Genomic DNA, 20600 nt, shown 5'->3' on the forward strand with positions numbered 1-20600 from the left:
AAAGATTATTTTTTTCTTACCTGGAGTAGTTTGTAAGCCCTTTCTTCCATATTTGGATATTGTCTTCCTTTACTCTTTCCTAAACAGTTGTTACGGTCACTGTTTTTCACCTGACAGAAGAAACCTTTCTTGGGGTCATACCTGTGACAGTTTTTATCTCTTTAATAGTTACAAACATGACATAGCATAAATATGTTCCATTTTCCAAAAACTCTTTTTTTTTCTGCCTCAAAAAAAAAAAACTCAAAACATATGTACATATATTTTACTGGGATTAAAATAAAGGAAAAAAATATCAATTAAAGAAAACTTACCTCAGATGAGTAGAATAATCAAACTGCGGTGTGATCTTTAAAAATTTCTGCAACTGATCCATAACTTCAATCGGATTGGAACGAAGTTGTTCACCATCGATTATATGAAGTTGTTGGGGTGGATAATAAAGAAGCCATCTTTCCAAATGTTGGGCATATCTTCCAGGATTTAAACATCTAATTCCAAAAAAACGAAAATTATTATTTTAAAAATTGGAAATCCATTAACACTCAAGGCTTTTTCAAAAATGATAAAAGCACTAGGGAACACTATTATTGAAAATAAAAATAATAAACCACTAATTTAAAAAACTAAAAACCAAACATAACTTACCTATTTCTCAAATCTCTCAAAGACTTCGGAGCAGTATCACTAGCCGAGATAATTTCGTAGAAGGAATAATTAAGTGCTATAGGATCCATGTGGGCTCTCATATGCTGGTACCAACTATAAGCTCGTTTGGCAGGAGATATAAGTATTGTCACCTTAATTTATAAAAAATAAAAATTAATCAAGTTGTTTTTGTCTTTCTTGATTATAAGGGTAGTACTACAGGTTAATGGTACTGAAATACTTAAAGATATCTACTTCAATTTCCTTAAAAATTACCTTTAGAACACTAATTACTGTTGATTCTATAATTTGAGCAATTTTGTTAATAAATATTTGGTATGAATAAGTTTTATGACTTAGTGCAATTGTGGTTAGGTCCTGGTGGAAAGGCAGGCTTTTCAACCATAAGTAATTACGTACTTCGGTTTATTGTATGAGTATTATCGGAACGAACAGTATCCTCAATTGTGTAATTTATTTTGTTTTTCTTATTTTAAATGGGATATGCATGAATGCATTGATAAATGAGATATTGCATGATATGTTTTGTAATTCAAAGTTTTCTTTCTATTATTTCAAAGAAGAACTTGTTTAATGACAGATTTAAGTTATGTTTACAATACCACGGAGGAAAATTAGGCTAAAGTAAAACGGAATAGATAACACATTAAAATAGAAAGAAGAAAAAGGGGGAAAAAAATAACTGACATTTAAAAAATGGAAATAAAAAAGGTATACTCTGAAAAACTTAGAGTAGTCTTATTGAAAATAACATAATTAAATGGTGCAAAATCTTTTAGCAAGAGTATCATCTTTAATGTGTATTCATTTTCTTTGTTTCCAATATACTTGAGTTAAAAAAATAAAAGAAAACTAAGTAAATAAATTTCAATAAGTTGGGACCACATAATTTAAATGTGTGCATTAATTATTTGATTAAGACTTACTTAAAAGCAAACTTACTAGTTTAGCATGTGGAAGTAAGGCGTGAGCCCGCTTAGGTACAAGTTCTCCATCAAAATACGTAGCAGATTTTTCAAATAAGTATTGAGCAGTGGTATTCTTGACAAGCGGAAAGAAATCCATGTACCTGAGAATAGATATTAAAATTACTATAAATTATGTCATAGCTCTGCTCCACAACCGAGATACTCTAAAAACCAACACTATTTAGTTACAAGAAGAATTGGAACAATATGATCGCTGTAAGGTCGTCTTAAACGACGTGGATAGAGCTAACTGGACTCTAAGCCCTTCTGACTCAGACAGCAAGGATACGATTCCTCCGAAATGAAAGACTAGAAGAGGCAGGGTTCGGAGTCTCGAGGTGAAAGCAGTAAAAAAAAAACTCTGAGAGAAAGTATACTGAGACAGTTTAGTCACTTGATACGATTGTCGGAAGAAAGAGCTAAAAATACTTGCGATAACGAAGTGCAAGGAAGAAGAGGAACAGAAAAGCCAAGTAGCACAAAGGGATAAGGGACGATTTCTGGGCCAGAAGGTGTACAGTGGGGATAAAGAATGTTGGAGAGTAATGATTATTTTTTTAATTTAAGGTTTTAATTTAATGTCTGAGGTTGGCGATCACAGACTTCCGAGTGAACCGTCGGCCTCCGGACAGTCGTAATTTCTTTACCTAGTAAGTAAACTATTAAACCTCTTTTAAATTCTAACATGCTCACCAAGAAAGTCCTCGATAATAATTTCTCCCATTGAAGAACTGAATCTCTTCAAAAGTTTCCGGACTCGGAATATTGCTAGAGATATTAGGATGAATGGAAAGAAATGCATAGAGGGCAGTGGTTCCAGTTTTCTGTGGTCCGATCACCAAGAATCTAGGCAGCTGTTCGCAGGTTTTATTATGTGACCAAATTTTCTTGTGCCTTGGATCATGACAAGGATTCTAAAATAAATCAGAAATAATATTCTTATTATCAAAAAGACAAACGAACAAAAAAAAAAAGGATTATTTAATGAAATGAAAGTTTCAATTTTTAGAAAGCTTCATGAGAATGATATCTCATTCTAGAATTTGCTAAATATGAGCCAAATTAAAAATAAAAAATAAAATTGACTTCAAGTATAACTCAATGAATCGATAAATACCAGCTCAACCACTCTTAAGGTACACCAATTTAGGTTATTAGTTATCATCCATGTTTAATATGTAATAGAAATAAAATTTACTTACGCCCCAAACTGGATCAGCTTCTTCTGGATATAATGAGAAATATTTTTCAGCGAGAACATGAGGTGGTGCACTGCTCAATTTCAAATTAGTCCAACATCGAAGGAACTTGATTACCGATTCAAACGTATATAACGCTAGCCTATCATTACCGTAATTCGACATATGACTCATAAATATATTTATCTGCAATATAATAATTGTTGAAATGAAACTTTAATTAAGTATTCCTAGTTCACACAAAATTAAATAAGAATTACTCACAGGATTGTAGACAAATGTTTGAAACAGTTCTCCACCTTGAATTGACTCATCCAGCTTGTCTCGGCCACCTGGATATCTACTTATTAAAATTGTATGCGTGAAAAGACCACACGTTTGTCGTGGAAGTACCTAAACAGAATAATTTTTCAAAAATACTTAATTTTTAAGTGCGCTGATATAATATTTTCATAGTTAAATGCCAAATAAGTTTTAAACTTCTGCTGGCTGACCATCATTTATAAGTCCTTAAAGCCCTTCTAATGTTTTGGAACAGTAGATGAGAGAAGGAAGATGTCTGAGTAATAGGAAACGAAGAAGCACACATCACTTCAGTAGGGATGATAAAGAACAGATGTAAGGCAATAATTACGTATACAGAATAATCTGGGAAATTTATGGACTGCTCCTACAAAACATCCTATAGGTAATCAGCTGATTAGGTTTTTCTTTAGCTATCACTCCACAGGAAATTCAGTGGAGTTGCGTTTTAGGCATATATCATTAAGGAGCCATTAGATAATAACCTATCAGCATAAAAAAGCTATTGGTTGTAGATACCCAGAAGAATCTTAGCGTATTAGATCTAGAAGAGGGACCTCATGACTACTTTCGTTTTACGAGTTTCTGGGCTTCCTCCAAAGAAACTGCCTTGCATCATCAGGTTTGGGAGGTATACTTTTTATTTAATGCTTTCATTTGGAAAAACTGTCATGAATAATATGTGAAAAGAACTTATCGATGAAATTACTTTTATCTTTAGATACTTCTAGATTTCTTTATAACTAGAATATGCTCAGAGTCGACTGAGAGGCTGTACATTATTGAATCGGAGTCTTAATTTATTAAGGTTAAAACACCTCAAGGTTTAGAATGGATTTTTTTTTTACTGCAAATAACACATCATTAAAGCGGAACAAACTCAAACTGAATGTTCACCTGGCGATAACACTTTTACCTTTTACTTTAAGGATACAAAATTATTAGATCTTTCAAAAGTGTAAATCAGATTCATTAAAAACACAAAAATACCTACATCAATGGTTTGCTAATAATTAATTGAATAATCCGTCAAATATTTTGACAAAACTTAACAAGGAACTTTTCTCTTTTTAGATCAACAAAACATTTTTAATATTAACTTCAAAAATTTAAAATTATATTATTATTGATTACCATAATATTTCTGTGGATAAAACCTCTACGCAAACGTGCCGGCCTAAGATGTGGATATTCTTCAGTGGATGTGACCTTGATATTCCACACTTTTTTCCAAGCTGAATATAAGGGTTCATGCACCGGATATACTCCAGAATGATGAGGTGCCACAGAATAACCACTATTTGTTGGAATACCATGCTCCTAAGGAAGTTCAAAATGTCTAAAATTAGTATTCAGTTCTTACAAATCTATTATATTTATTATACATATTTAAAGTAATGTAGTCATCCCACGTTAAGGACTTCTCCCTTCGGTGTGTCGCAAGAGGCTACATAATAAGGAGGCTGCTGAAAGAACAGCAAAGATAAGGCAAAGAAGTGACGGCTATTATGAGAAAAAAAGATATAAGAACTAATTAAAAAAAAAAAACGCATGTCAATCTTGTGAAACGGAAGTGGAACTGATATTCTATAGCATTGGAGAAGCATTATTTTTGCAATGAAATTGTCTCGTACTATTTTGCTGGCTTAAGATTATTAATGGGGATTGATTCCTACTGTTGACGGAAATTGGGTAAAGCGAACTCTGTCAATATCCCAACATAATTACTTGATTAATAGTAATATAGTTACGTAGGAAGTGAACTATCAGCAAATGAATTTGGGTAGAATATTGGGATAAACGGCAGGGCATTGAAATTAACTTATCTCTTTCTTTGACTCTATCCATCGTAACACGTATTTCTTATTTCTTACTATTTCTAAAGTTTCAGATTTTAATCCATCATTTCATCTGCTGATTAATCAGTTCGCCTCCTCTTTCTAGTCTTACCAATGCTACAATTTTAATTATCAAGAAAAAAAAACCACTAAAACTTACTTTGGCAAAATTTTTATTAAGCACCATATCTTGCTCTAACTGAGTTTGATTCTCATAAAGATGCGGTTGCTGATGGTTCCACATATGACTGAACCACGTAAATTTATTTACATTTTCTGTAAGCAACAATAAAAAAAAATAATAAATTCTTTTTTTTAATGAATTAAACATAAATATAAACTAAACATAATGTTTCGAAGTATTTTTATTATTTTACCTAAAAGTAAATCATCACCGAGATTTTCTTCAGCAGTCCCATGATGAAAATATTTTCCTGAAAAACCTAAATTAAATTTAAAACCAGGTACCATGCTTTGTAGTTTCTCCTGTGTTTTTAATAGCGCCTAAACAAAAAAAAAAAAAAATTGTATAAATAATGTGTAGTAGTTGAAAATTTAAAGAACATTACATCCAATTATTACAAATCCAACAGTTCTTTTTAAGAAAACTAACAAATAATTATAAGAATTTACATGAATTAATGGACAGTAACAAATCTAATAAAAAAATACAACTTGTTTTTCTTTACGTTGTTTTGTTAAAGTTGTTTTTTAAAGTAGGCTTAGCAATGTGAACTATAAGCCAAGATGGTACTCAACAAGAGAATTTGTTTTAATGAGGTTTAATTAAAGACAAAGCAGCCATCTATAACTTTGAATTCGAACTTGAGGTGTTGAATTTGTAATAATATTTGTTTATTACGTTTTCTTTGATGCATGTTCTAAGGCTCTCATACATCTTAGTTACATAATTGGTTGTTCTTAGACTGAATAATTATGGTAACCTCACTACTAAGCACTTTAAAGTTTACTTAGACATTACAAGTCTATTATAAATGGTCGTCAAAGATAATTGATAGCAAGATCTATTTTTTGTTCGAGAAAAGGATGGATTCTCACTAACCAACTTTTAAACCATTGGGTAGATACTAAAAACTATTTACTTACCCTAACATCTTCATTCCTAAGCCGTGTACCTCGCTCTCCAACGAATATATCATCTACATCCACAAGAATATATCGATTTAGAGAAACAGACAGTTGTCCATGCGATAAATATGACAAGGAATCGAGAAAAAGTAAACGATGTAGCCAAAAACGTAGGCCGGAACCGAATAATACTCTTTGGATGCTGTCAAAACCTCCATGATCCTGAAATTTAATATTACATTACTTACTAAGTTGTCAGTAATTTTAAATAATTATTTACTAATTAAGATTTAATAGTTTAATGTTATGTAAGCTAAAAGCCAATCCTATTGTATTCAAGCTTATATTAGCAACTTGAATGCAACTTATGAAAATATAATTAACTAGCATTTTTTTTTTGGTCAGAAATTACCTGTATTACGGTAACTAGTGGAGTCTTGGTGGTCTCTTGATCTTGAGGTTCAGTCCAATCATGACTATTATTATTCGCCCAGGCTAACGGTTCGTATGTAGAATGATTCGCTGTAAATACAGTCCAATCGTCTCCAGGCAGCGCTCCCCAGGCTGTTTCTCCCGCTCGTGTAAGCCGTAAAATTGGTGAACCAGGATTCAAAGTCGCATCCTTCAATAACAGATATTGGTTAATGAAATTACATAAAACTTTTAATTAAATAAAGTGTCTAAAAAGAAAGTTTTTCGATTTTAAACAAATATTTTCGATACTTTTACTCTACTGGAAAGAGAAGGCATTACAATTGTGCCAATTTTCGATATTGTGTTTACACTTCATTTCAGTTATGAGCTTCTCTGAGGCCAAAAAATTGGTCTCAGTGTGTATCCATCGTGGCTCCAAAATAAAAAATCGCAGAAAGTTCAAATTTGATACTTCACTTGGTGTCAACGGAGCAAGCAACATGGTTTTGGTTGAACATTGATTACAAACATAATCTGCAACTGCCATTGGCAAGCAATTAAAAAAAAACTATCCTCAAACCTATGTGGACTTATGGACCAGAGCTGTAGGGTTTAGCCAAACCTACAAACATAAGGACTATACAGACATTTCAATCGAAACTACTCTGACAGATAGGTGACGCTCCTGTCTACATGGTTGAACTTACTCTTCATAACGACCTCAACATCCCATTCGTACAACATCTTGCCGAGACGAAATATCACAACTCCAAACTGCTCTCTCTCATTTCTCTGAACCATTTGTACAGTCTCTCGCATCTACTATTATTCCTTGTAATCCACCTCATCGAATGAATCGCCTGTCCCAAGACTTCCTTATAGTTCATCGTCATCAACGATATCCTATAGCTGGGTAATTTCTTTCCATCTGCTTTTCATGCACCATATATATCTTCGCTGCTTAAATTTACTTATTGTATAAATACCGATTGTAATTAACTAAACAAATTTTAGAAAACAAATACAATAAGAAGTACTTCTATGAGAAAAGGTGGGTAAATTCCTTCAAAAGAGATAAGAATGAATACAACTCAAACCTTTGGAGTTAGAAGAAAATGTGTTAGTTGGCACTTAGAAGTAAACGATCATATGTCTCTTACATCAGATGTTTTAATGACTTTCTTATTTGATGTTGGAAAACGAACAACATTTTCCAGTTGACTTACACCAATACTCTTCTCACTTTATTATAATATCGTATTTGTAAACTTGTCAACATGTACGTACAGATTATAGATATTCATGGTGCATCAGTCGTAGAGAAACGGTTATTTCCTCTTCATTAGCGTATACATTATATAAACATTTTAGATGATATTAACCTTTAATCGTAGATTCGTGTGTATAAATAGTGGAAGCCCTCTTAGTTGCGAACCAATCAAACGTTCTTCAGTGCCCAATAAAAATCCAATAATTCCTACATTGTACTCTCGACAATATTTATCCAACAGTTCACGATTCCATTTATCCATTTGAAGATATTTGTGCAGATTTTCAAATACAATGACTCCATACTTTCCCTTATCCAGATTGGTCAGCACTGGTAATGATTTACTGGCTACTTCTACTTTGTACCTGTATAAGAAACAAATTCAAAGTTAATCATAAATAATAGTTTAAGCAGAGATTGTTTAATATAAAGGAGACACTAATTGCTATTATTAGTAATTAGGTCAGTTGATCGATTAGGACATTAGTGAAGTAATTGAACGACTTGATTATATAAAATGAGCCAATGAAATGTACTTGCTCTTAGTATTTTACAAATCGAAGTGATTGTTTCTTCAGATAGTCCATTTATTTAACTAGTGCAATAGTGGGTACTTTGATTACAAACTCCTCACTTTCTGAACATTCTTATCATGCCTTTCTTTTTTTAAATTATACCGAAATTTTCTTGTTAAAAAACAAAAACAAAAGATTAGGAAAACTTCTACGGAAATTATGTTCCACTTCTTGAAATTGTTTTTAAAATATGGGTCTAAGTGTGTACAGAAATCTAAGTGAAGCGCCTTATTTTTGCCAACCCTAATGATATCTAAAGTTTGCTACTAACTTTATTCTGTTATAAACCAGTAATTCTGTAATATCTCTGCCTAATCTTGAATATGTGGTCTCTACAAACACCAATACTTTTGGATCTGTGCGAAGTCTTAATCCGCCTATAGATCGATGATCGTGTACCGGAAGGCGGCCAACCATTCCGGACAACATCTGTTGGCACATAATAGAGGGCTCTGGTCTCCATTCTCTTCTGATTAATCTGTTGACAAATTTAATAATTCAAAATTAATTTAATTTCACACACAAAAAAAAATCATGTTTAGAGTACTTTAAAAAAAAAAGAAGCTTAATTTAAATAGAAAAAGTACCTTGAAAATGGGTAGCTAAGATAGACGATGGAGTAAGTGATGGAGAAGAATGATAGAATGAGAAGAGCTACAACACATCTCTTGACGGTCAACTGTTTTGGAAGACGATGCCTCCTGAGTACACTGACTTTGAGAGGCGGCAAAGACCTCCCGCCACTGATCAGGTACTCCCTCTCCAACATGCCACCACCTCTAGCCCGGCCACCAACATGGCTCTCTACATTGTTTTTCAACACCACCACCTAGTAATGAAAAATATAAATAATTACAAAAGAAATAAATCAATAACAAAATAATTTCAAAAATTTGGTGCGAACACTCACACGAGTAAATCTTTTTCTCTAATTATTTCAATACTAATTACACTTTCGAATCTATGTCAATTTTCTGATAATGATGAATCTTATTGGGTTATAGGCGTTAGATAAATGGTTAGAAAAATACCACCTTGTTTAAGGCCCTTAAGCAATCGCTTTCAACGATAAATCCTGGAAGGCAATGCCTCGAATCAAACACAACAAAAACCTTTTAGTCAGAACTGTGTAAAACCTTGCTTGAGGTGACTGTGAGGTTGGATAGGGACCAAATGATTCTGGTAGACTGGTCTTCTTACGGGACATAGTAGGTTCAGGAGAAAACTTCTTCATGGGAGAGTATCCCACCCAGAACCTCTGTGTAGGCTTTGCCGGTAAGAGGGGGAAACAGCTTCCGATATTCTGACTGATTGCGTTGCTGTAGCGAGGTTGCGGTAAGAGATATTAGTCTCTTTTTAGTAAGAGGAGATCACATTTCAACATAGACACTTAGACATTGTGAGAAGGGTGACTTTACATCTTAGAGGTTGGTACAATATGTTTCCAGGCTTCAGTGCCGTGAGGAACTGGTCCCACCTATTATTCAAGACTCCACAAAAGAAGAGATTAATTGAACGAAGTGCTCTGAGCTGACTAGAACAGTTCCCTCTTCCACCTGGTACATTGCTGCACCCACTGGACATGTTCCACTTCCAGTCCTGGACTTAAGGTCTAAAGAGCTTTAGGGCCTTGTATGAAGGCCAAGGAGTCGAACTCTAACTCCATTCAAGGCCTTTACACAGAAACAATACGCGCGAAGTGCCGTCTGTTATTCTCCCTGAAAAAACCTACACAGTCATGGTGCCTTCTTAATCAGCAGTGGCTTTGCAATCAAACAATTTACAATGCAAATCTTAAACTATGCAGAAATCAATTCTAGTGCACAGATTTACTCAAATAAAAAAAAAATTATTTTTTGCGTATTTTTCAAAATGCTAAGGAATGAATTTAGGTTGTACGCAATCTTGACATACGTACAAATCTGATCGTATAACAGCAGTTATAGAAAACGAACGATTAGTAAAAATACAGTTGTTAAGAATTTTGTTAAATCGAGAATAAAATTTCAGCCAAACCAATTATCATTTGTTGGTAACAAAAAATAAACATTTTTTTAATTTTTTTAAATTTATGAAGGTATATAACATTGATTTTACAGATCATTTTTCATGAGGTATCGTATGTCAACATGGAGCCCTTACAAGTGAGGAATTTCTGTTCAGAGCCCTTTGTGGGGGGCATCCTAAAAATAAAAGACTATAGTATGCTGTACGGCCTCACCACTAATGAATAATTAATTAGTAAAAAATCTGGCGAAAAACTTCATGGGCCTCACCATAGAGTAAAAGTTTGTTTAACTCTAAAAACGCAATCTACAGACTAACAATTCTTTCTAAATACTTAGAACAATTAAGAGATGTACAATTGCATATTATAATTCTGAGTTAATTGAAGGTGTAACTTCTTAACTTCATTCTTACTCATAAATATTTCGCCTTATATAACTCAAAGAGCCCAAAAAACCTCATTAAAACACCGCTCCAATCATGAAAAAAAAAATTTCTGAAAATTACCTAATTAAGTTTCGTTTAACATGAACTTGGCGGAAAACCCGAATCTCTTAGGCTGAAACCAAATCTATCTTCTTCCCAGTTCCTGAAACCAAAAAAGGTAAAAAGTTAGTAAATAAATTTAAACATCCACAATACCTATCGCCGCCCGGAGACTAAGGCCAGCCTTGAATAGTTTTACAAAATTTGTTTAATCCCGCCAAATAATACTAATTGGCTAAAAATATATTAAGGAACTAAACTGTCTTCTGAAAAATCAGAAACAAAAATAGATTTATAATACACTTAAGTCACAATAGAAAAATTTTATAATTTAAGAAATAACAAACAAAAAATTGTGAGAACAAATAGATAAAATTAAATCGTTTAAATCGAAAAATAAATTTAACAAACCAAAAACTACTCTGCAAAATTACCAAAAAAAAATGTACATTGGTGAACACTAGGTGAAGTACAATTCGAAATTTGTAAAGTATACCAGAAAGGTGGTCTTTTTCGGCAATTCGGCATCTTTAAAGGAACTAAAAGGTAATAAAATTTAGTACATTTGCACTTGCTTCAAATTTCAAATAGCTATATCTCCTCTCCTGTTGGTGTTGTCTCTGTGAAACTATGTACAATTATACTACTCATTTACCTCTACATCTGTGCTGTATTCCATCTTTCTATAGGCATTTTTAAAGGAAATATAAGTTGATTAAATTTAGTACCTTTGCACTTGCTTCAAATTTCAAATAGCTACATCTCCTGTCCAGTTGGTGTTATCTCTGCGAAAGTACGCACGATTATACTACTCATTTACCTCTACATCTGTGCTGTATTCCATCTTTCTAGCGGCATTTTTAAAGGAAATATACGTTGATTATATTTAGTACTTTTGCACTTGCTTCAAATTTCAAATAGCTATATCTCCTGTCCTGTTGGTGTTATTTCTGCGAAACTATAAACAATTATAGTCCTCATTTACCTCTACATTTGTACTGTATTCCATCTTTCTATCGGCATTTTAACAAAGGAAATATAAGTTCATTAAATTTAGTACTTTTGCACTTGCTTCAAATTTCAAATAGCTATATCTCCTGTCCTGTTGCTGTTGTCTCTGTGAAACTATGGACAATTATTCAAAACATTTAGCTCTACATCTGTGATGTATTCCATCTTTCTATCGGCATTTTTAAAGGAAATGTACGTTGATTAAATTTAGTACTTTTGCACTTGCTACAAATTTCAAATAGCTATATCTCCTGTCCTGTTGCTGTTGTCTCTGTGAAACTATGGACAATTATACAAAACATTTACCTCTACACCTGTGCTGTATTCAATCTTTCTATCGGCATTTTTAAAGGAAATATAAGTTGATTAAATTTAGTACTTTTGCACTTGCTTCAAATTTCAAATAGCTATATCTCCTGTCCTGTTGCTGTTGTCTCTGTGAAACTATGGACAATTATTCAAAACATTTACCTCTACACCTGTGCTGTATTCCATCTTTCTATGAGGCATTTTTAGAGGAAATATAAGTTGATTAAATTTAGTACCTTTGCACTTGCTTCAAATTTCAAATAGCTATATCTTTTGTCCTGTTGGTGTTATCTCTGCGAAACTATGTACAATTATACTACTCATTTAGCTCTACATCTGCGCTGTATTCCATCTTTCTATCGGCATTTTTAAAGAAAATATACGTTGAATAAATTTAGTACTTTTGCACTTGCTTCTAATTTCAAATAGCTATATCTCCTGTCCTGTTGCTGATGTCTGTGTGAAACTATGGACAATTATACAAAACATTTACCTCTACACCTGTGCTGTATTCCATCTTTCTATCAGCATTTTTAAAGGAAATATAAGTTGATTAAATTTAGTACTTTTGCACTTGCTTCAAATTTCAAATAGCTATATCTCCTGTCCTGTTGGTGTTATTTCTGCGAAACTATAAACAATTATAGTCCTCATTTACCTCTACATTTGTACTGTATTCCATCTTTCTAAAGGCATTTCAACAAAGGAAATATAAGTTCATTAAATTTAGTACTTTTGCACTTGCTTCAAATTTCAAATAGCTATATCTCCTGTCCTGTTGCTGTTGTCTCTGTGAAACTATGGACAATTATTCAAAACATTTAGCTCTACATCTGTGATGTATTCCATCTTTCTATCGGCATTTTTAAAGGAAATGTACGTTGATTAAATTTAGTACTTTTGCACTTGCTACAAATTTCAAATAGCTATATCTCCTGTCCTGTTGCTGTTGTCTCTGTGAAACTATGGACAATTATACAAAACATTTACCTCTACACCTCTGCTGTATTCCATCTTTCTATCGGCATTTTTAAAGGAAATATAAGTTGATTAAATTTAGTACTTTTGCACTTGCTTCAAATTTCAAATAGCTATATCTCCTGTCCTGTTACTGTTGTCTCTGTGAAACTATGGACAATTATACAAAACATTTACCTCTACACCTGTGCTGTATTCCATCTTTCTATCAGCATTTTTAAAGGAAATATAAGTTGATTAAATTTAGTGCTTTTGCACTTCCTTCAAATTTCAAATAGCTATATCTCCGGTCCTGTTGGTGTTGTCTCTGCGAAACTATCGACAATTATACTACTCATTTAGCTCTACATCTGTGCTGTATTCCATCTTTCTATGAGGCATTTTTAGAGGAAATATAAGTTGATTAAATTTAGTACCTTTGCACTTGCTTCAAATTTCAAATAGCTATATCTTTTGTCCTGTTGGTGTTATCTCTGCGAAACTATGTACAATTATACTACTCATTTAGCTCTACATCTGCGCTGTATTCCATCTTTCTATCGGCATTTTTAAAGAAAATATACGTTGAATAAATTTAGTACTTTTGCACTTGCTTCTAATTTCAAATAGCTATATCTCCTGTCCTGTTGCTGATGTCTGTGTGAAACTATGGACAATTATACAAAACATTTACCTCTACACCTGTGCTGTATTCCATCTTTCTATCAGCATTTTTAAAGGAAATATAAGTTGATTAAATTTAGTACTTTTGCACTTGCTTCAAATTTCAAATAGCTATATCTCCTGTCCTGTTGGTGTTATTTCTGCGAAACTATAAACAATTATAGTCCTCATTTACCTCTACATTTGTACTGTATTCCATCTTTCTAAAGGCATTTCAACAAAGGAAATATAAGTTCATTAAATTTAGTACTTTTGCACTTGCTTCAAATTTCAAATAGCTATATCTCCTGTCCTGTTGCTGTTGTCTCTGTGAAACTATGGACAATTATTCAAAACATTTAGCTCTACATCTGTGATGTATTCCATCTTTCTATCGGCATTTTTAAAGGAAATGTACGTTGATTAAATTTAGTACTTTTGCACTTGCTACAAATTTCAAATAGCTATATCTCCTGTCCTGTTGCTGTTGTCTCTGTGAAACTATGGACAATTATACAAAACATTTACCTCTACACCTCTGCTGTATTCCATCTTTCTATCGGCATTTTTAAAGGAAATATAAGTTGATTAAATTTAGTACTTTTGCACTTGCTTCAAATTTCAAATAGCTATATCTCCTGTCCTGTTACTGTTGTCTCTGTGAAACTATGGACAATTATACAAAACATTTACCTCTACACCTGTGCTGTAATCCATCTTTCTATCAGCATTTTTAAAGGAAATATAAGTTGATTAAATTTAGTGCTTTTGCACTTCCTTCAAATTTCAAATAGCTATATCTCCGGTCCTGTTGGTGTTGTCTCTGCGAAACTATCGACAATTATACTACTCATTTAGCTCTACATCTGTGCTGTATTCCATCTTTCTATCGGTATTTTAAAAGGAAATGTACGTTGATTAAATTTAGTACTTTTGCACTTGCTTCAAATTTCAAATAGCTATAACTCCGGTCCTGTTGGTGTTATCTCTGCGAAACTATGTACAATTATACTACTCATTTAGCTCTACATCTGTGCTGTATTCCATCTTTCTAGCGGCATTTTTAAAGGAAATATACGTTGTTTAAATTTGGTACTTTTGCACTTGCTACAAATTTCAAATAGCTATATCTCCTGTCCTGTTGCTGTTGTCTCTGTGAAACTATGGACAATTATTCAAAACATTTACCTCTACACCTGTGCTGTATTCCATCTTTCTATCAGCATTTTTAAAGGAAATATAAGTTGATTAAATTTAGTGCTTTTGCACTTGCTTCAAATTTCAAATAGCTATATCTCCGGTCCTGTTGGTGTTATCTCTGCGAAACTATGTACAATTATACTACTCATTTAGCTCTACATCTGTGCTGTATTCCATCTTTCTAGCGGCATTTTTAAAGGAAATATAAGTTGATTAAATTTAGTGCTTTTGCACTTGCTTCAAATTTCAAATAGCTATATCTCCGGTCCTGTTGGTGTTGTCTCTGCGAAACTATGTACAATTATACTACTCATTTAGCTCTACATCTGTGCTATATTCCATCTTTCTATCGGCATTTTTAAAGGAAATGTACGTTGATTAAATTTAGTACTTTTGCACTTGCTTCAAATTTCAAATAGCTATATCACCTGTCCTGTTGGTGTTATTTCTGCGAAACTATAAACAATTATAGTCCTCATTTACCTCTACATTTGTACTGTATTCCATCTTTCTATCGGCATTTTAACAAAGGAAATATAAGTTCATTAAATTTAGTACTTTTGCACTTGCTACAAATTTCAAATAGCTATATCTCCTGTCCTGTTGCTGTTATCTCTGTGAAACTATGGACAATTATACAAAACATTTACCTCTACACCTGTGCTGTATTCCATCTTTCTATCGGCATTTTTAAAGGAAATATAAGTTGATTAAATTTAGTACTTTTGCACTTGCTTCAAATTTCAAATAGCTATATCTCCTGTCCTGTTACTGTTGTCTCTGTGAAACTATGGACAATTATACAAAACATTTACCTCTACACCTGTGCTGTATTCCATCTTTCTATCGGCATTTTTAAAGGAAATATAAGTTGATTAAATTTAGTACTTTTGCACTTGCTTCAAATTTCAAATAGCTATATCTCCGGTCCTGTTGGTGTTATCTTTGCGAAACTATGTACAATTATACTACTCATTTAGCTCTACATCTATGCTGTATTCCATCTTTCTAGCGGCATTTTTAAAGGAAATATAAGTTGATTAAATTTAGTGCTTTTGCACTTCCTTCAAATTTCAAATAGCTATATCTCCGGTCCTGTTGGTGTTGTCTCTGCGAAACTATCGACAATTATACTACTCATTTAGCTCTACATCTGTGCTGTATTCCATCTTTCTATCGGTATTTTTAAAGGAAATGTACGTTGATTAAATTTAGTACTTTTGCACTTGCTTCAAATTTCAAATAGCTATAACTCCGGTCCTGTTGGTGTTATCTCTGCGAAACTATGTACAATTATACTACTCATTTAGCTCTACATCTGTGCTGTATTCCATCTTTCTAGCGGCATTTTTAAAGGAAATATACGTTGTTTAAATTTGGTACTTTTGCACTTGCTACAAATTTCAAATAGCTATATCTCCTGTCCTGTTGCTGTTGTCTCTGTGAAACTATGGACAATTATACAAAACATTTACCTCTACACCTGTGCTGTATTCCATCTTTTTATCGGCATTTTTAAAGGAAATATACGTTGATTAAATTTAGTGCTTTTGCACTTGCTTCAAATTACAAATAGCTATATCTCCTATCCTGTTGCTGTTGTCTCTGTGAAACTATGGACAAGTATTCAAAACATTTACCTCTACACCTGTGCTGTATTCCATCATTCTATCAGCATTTTTAAAGGAAATATAAGTTGATTAAATTTAGTGCTTTTGCACTTGCTTCAAATTTCAAATAGCTATATCTCCGGTCCTGTTGGTGTTGTCTCTGCGAAACTATGTACAATTATACTACTCATTTAGCTCTACATCTGTGCTATATTCCATCTTTCTATTGGCATTTTTAAAGGAAATGTACGTTGATTAAATTTAGTACTTTTGCACTTGCTTCAAATTTCAAATAGCTATATCTCCTGTCCTGTTGGTGTTATTTCTGCGAAACTATAAACAATTATAGTCCTCATTTACCTCTACATTTGTACTGTATTCCATCTTTCTATCGGCATTTTAACAAAGGAAATATAAGTTCATTAAATTTAGTACTTTTGCACTTGCTTCAAATTTCAAATAGCTATATCTCCTGTCCTGTTGCTGTTGTCTCTGTGAAACTATGGACAATTATTCAAAACATTTAGCTCTACATCTGTGATGTATTCCATCTTTCTATCGGCATTTTTAAAGGAAATGTACGTTGATTAAATTTAGTACTTTTGCACTTGCTACAAATTTCAAATAGCTATATCTCCTGTCCTGTTGCTGTTGTCTCTGTGAAACTATGGACAATTATACAAAACATTTACCTCTACACCTGTGCTGTATTCCATCTTTCTATCGGCATTTTTAAAGGAAATATAAGTTGATTAAATTTAGTACTTTTGCACTTGCTTCAAATTTCAAATAGCTATATCTCCTGTCCTGTTGCTGTTGTCTCTGTGAAACTATGGACAATTATACAAAACATTTACCTCTACACCTGTGCTGTATTCCATCTTTCTATGAGGCATTTTTAGAGGAAATATAAGTTGATTAAATTTAGTATTTTTGCACTTGCTTCAAATTTCAAATAGCTATATCTTTTGTCCTGTTGGTGTTATCTCTGCGAAACTATGTACAATTATACTACTCATTTACCTCTACACCTGTGCTGTATTCCATCTTTCTATCGGCATTTTTAAAGGAAATATAAGTTGATTAAATTTAGTACTTTTGCACTTGCTTCAAATTTCAAATAGCTATATCTCCGGTCCTGTTGGTGTTATCTCTGCGAAACTATGTACAATTATACTACTCATTTAGCTCTACATCTGTGCTGTATTCCATCTTTCTAGCGGCATTTTTAAAGGAAATATAAGTTGATTAAATTTAGTGCTTTTGCACTTCCTTCAAATTTCAAATAGCTATATCTCCGGTCCTGTTGGTGTTGTCTCTGCGAAACTATCGACAATTATACTACTCATTTAGCTCTACATCTGTGCTGTATTCCATCTTTCTATCGGTATTTTTAAAGGAAATGTACGTTGATTAAATTTAGTACTTTTGCACTTGCTTCAAATTTCAAATAGCTATAACTCCGGTCCTGTTGGTGTTATCTCTGCGAAACTATGTACAATTATACTACTCATTTAGCTCTACATCTGTGCTGTATTCCATCTTTCTAGCGGCATTTTTAAAGGAAATATACGTTGTTTAAATTTGGTACTTTTGCACTTGCTACAAATTTCAAATAGCTATATCTCCTGTCCTGTTGCTGTTGTCTCTGTGAAACTATGGACAATTATACAAAACATTTACCTCTACACCTGTGCTGTATTCCATCTTTTTATCGGCATTTTTAAAGGAAATATACGTTGATTAAATTTAGTGCTTTTGCACTTGCTTCAAATTTCAAATAGCTATATCTCCTGTCCTGTTGCTGTTGTCTCTGTGAAACTATGGACAATTATTCAAAACATTTACCTCTACACCTGTGCTGTATTCCATCTTTCTATCAGCATTTTTAAAGGAAATATAAGTTGATTAAATTTAGTGTTTTTGCACTTGCTTCAAATTTTCAAATAGCTATATCTCCGGTCCTGTTGGTGTTGTCTCTGCGAAACTATGTACAATTATACTACTCATTTAGCTCTACATCTGTGCTATATTCCATCTTTCTATCGGCATTTTTAAAGGAAATGTACGTTGATTAAATTTAGTACTTTTGCACTTGCTACAAATTTCAAATAGCCATATCTCCTGTCCTGTTACTGTTGTCTCTGTGAAACTATGGACAATTATTCAAAACATTTAGCTCTACATCTGTGATGTATTCCATCTTTCTATCGGCATTTTTAAAGGAAATGTACGTTGATTAAATTTAGTATTTTTGCACTTGCTACAAATTTCAAATAGCTATATCTCCTGTCCTGTTGCTGTTGTCTCTGTGAAACTATGGACAATTATACAAAACATTTACCTCTACACCTGTGCTGTATTCCATCTTTCTATCGGCATTTTTAAAGGAAATATAAGTTAATTAAATTTAGTACTTTTGCACTTGCTTCAAATTTCAAATAGCTATATCTCCTGTCCTGTTACTGTTGTCTCTATGAAACTATGGACAATTATACAAAACATTTACCTCTACACCTGTGCTGTATTCCATCTTTCTATCAGCATTTTTAAAGGAAATATAAGTTGATTAAATTTAGTACTTTTGCACTTGCTTCAAATTTCAAATAGCTATATCTCCGGTCCTGTTGGTGTTATCTCTGCGAAACTATGTACAATTATACTACTCATTTAGCTCTACATCTGTGCTGTATTCCATCTTTCTAGCGGCATTTTTAAAGGAAATATAAGTTGATTAAATTTAGTGCTTTTGCACTTCCTTCAAATTTCAAATAGCTATATCTCCGGTCCTGTTGGTGTTGTCTCTGCGAAACTATCGACAATTATACTACTCATTTAGCTCTACATCTGTGCTGTATTCCATCTTTCTATCGGTATTTTTAAAGGAAATGTACGTTGATTAAATTTAGTACTTTTGCACTTGCTTCAAATTTCAAATAGCTATAACTCCGGTCCTGTTGGTGTTATCTCTGCGAAACTATGTACAATTATACTACTCATTTAGCTCTACATCTGTGCTGTATTCCATCTTTCTAGCGGCATTTTTAAAGGAAATATACGTTGTTTAAATTTGGTACTTTTGCACTTGCTACAAATTTCAAATAGCTATATCTCCGGTCCTGTTGCTGTTGTCTCTGTGAAACTATGGACAATTATTCAAAACATTTACCTCTACACCTGTGCTGTATTCCATCTTTCTATCAGCATTTTTAAAGGAAATATAAGTTGATTAAATTTAGTGTTTTTGCACTTGCTTCAAATTTTCAAATAGCTATATCTCCGGTCCTGTTGGTGTTGTCTCTGCGAAACTATGTACAATTATACTACTCATTTAGCTCTACATCTGTGCTATATTCCATCTTTCTATCGGCATTTTTAAAGGAAATGTACGTTGATTAAATTTAGTACTTTTGCACTTGCTTCAAATTTCAAATAGCCATATCTCCTGTCCTGTTACTGTTGTCTCTGTGAAACTATGGACAATTATTCAAAACATTTAGCTCTACATCTGTGATGTATTCCATCTTTCTATCGGCATTTTTAAAGGAAATGTACGTTGATTAAATTTAGTACTTTTGCACTTGCTACAAATTTCAAATAGCTATATCTCCTGTCCTGTTGCTGTTGTCTCTGTGAAACTATGGACAATTATACAAAACATTTACCTCTACACCTGTGCTGTATTCCATCTTTCTATCGGCATTTTTAAAGGAAATATAAGTTGATTAAATTTAGTACTTTTGCACTTGCTTCAAATTTCAAATAGCTATATCTCCTGTCCTGTTACTGTTGTCTCTATGAAACTATGGACAATTATACAAAACATTTACCTCTACACCTGTGCTGTATTCCATCTTTCTATCAGCATTTTTAAAGGAAATATAAGTTGATTAAATTTAGTACTTTTGCACTTGCTTCAAATTTCAAATAGCTATATCTCCGGTCCTGTTGGTGTTATCTCTGCGAAACTATGTACAATTATACTACTCATTTAGCTCTACATCTGTGCTGTATTCCATCTTTCTAGCGGCA

The 20600-nt window shown here is 32.9% G+C and overlaps 1 protein-coding gene across 12 annotated transcripts in view; it reads right to left on the reverse strand.

The window, feature by feature from the left end:
* sfl (N-deacetylase and N-sulfotransferase sfl) overlaps positions 1-20600 on the reverse strand; it is a 68149-nt gene that overhangs the window by 3010 nt on the left and 44539 nt on the right. For all 12 annotated transcript variants that reach the window (XM_074126403.1, XM_074126398.1, XM_074126395.1 and 9 more), the window contains 16 exons: positions 10840-10921; positions 8913-9154; positions 8597-8803; positions 7863-8115; positions 6479-6688; positions 6085-6288; positions 5355-5481; positions 5138-5253; positions 4274-4459; positions 3101-3229; positions 2840-3022; positions 2331-2551; positions 1612-1738; positions 649-800; positions 315-491; positions 21-141 (listed from right to left, as the gene is read on the reverse strand). In XM_074126403.1, coding sequence (XP_073982504.1) covers positions 21-141; positions 315-491; positions 649-800; positions 1612-1738; positions 2331-2551; positions 2840-3022; positions 3101-3229; positions 4274-4459; positions 5138-5253; positions 5355-5481; positions 6085-6288; positions 6479-6688; positions 7863-8115; positions 8597-8803; positions 8913-9094 — 2595 coding nt within the window. In that variant the 5' untranslated portion in view covers positions 9095-9154; positions 10840-10921. The remainder of the gene's footprint in view (positions 1-20; positions 142-314; positions 492-648; positions 801-1611; positions 1739-2330; positions 2552-2839; positions 3023-3100; positions 3230-4273; positions 4460-5137; positions 5254-5354; positions 5482-6084; positions 6289-6478; positions 6689-7862; positions 8116-8596; positions 8804-8912; positions 9155-10839; positions 10922-20600) is intronic.

This window comes from Rhodnius prolixus, unplaced genomic scaffold, assembly GCF_049639745.1.
Source record: "Rhodnius prolixus isolate KJV_2025 unplaced genomic scaffold, Rpr scaffold_3, whole genome shotgun sequence".
NCBI lineage: Eukaryota > Metazoa > Arthropoda > Insecta > Hemiptera > Reduviidae > Rhodnius > Rhodnius prolixus.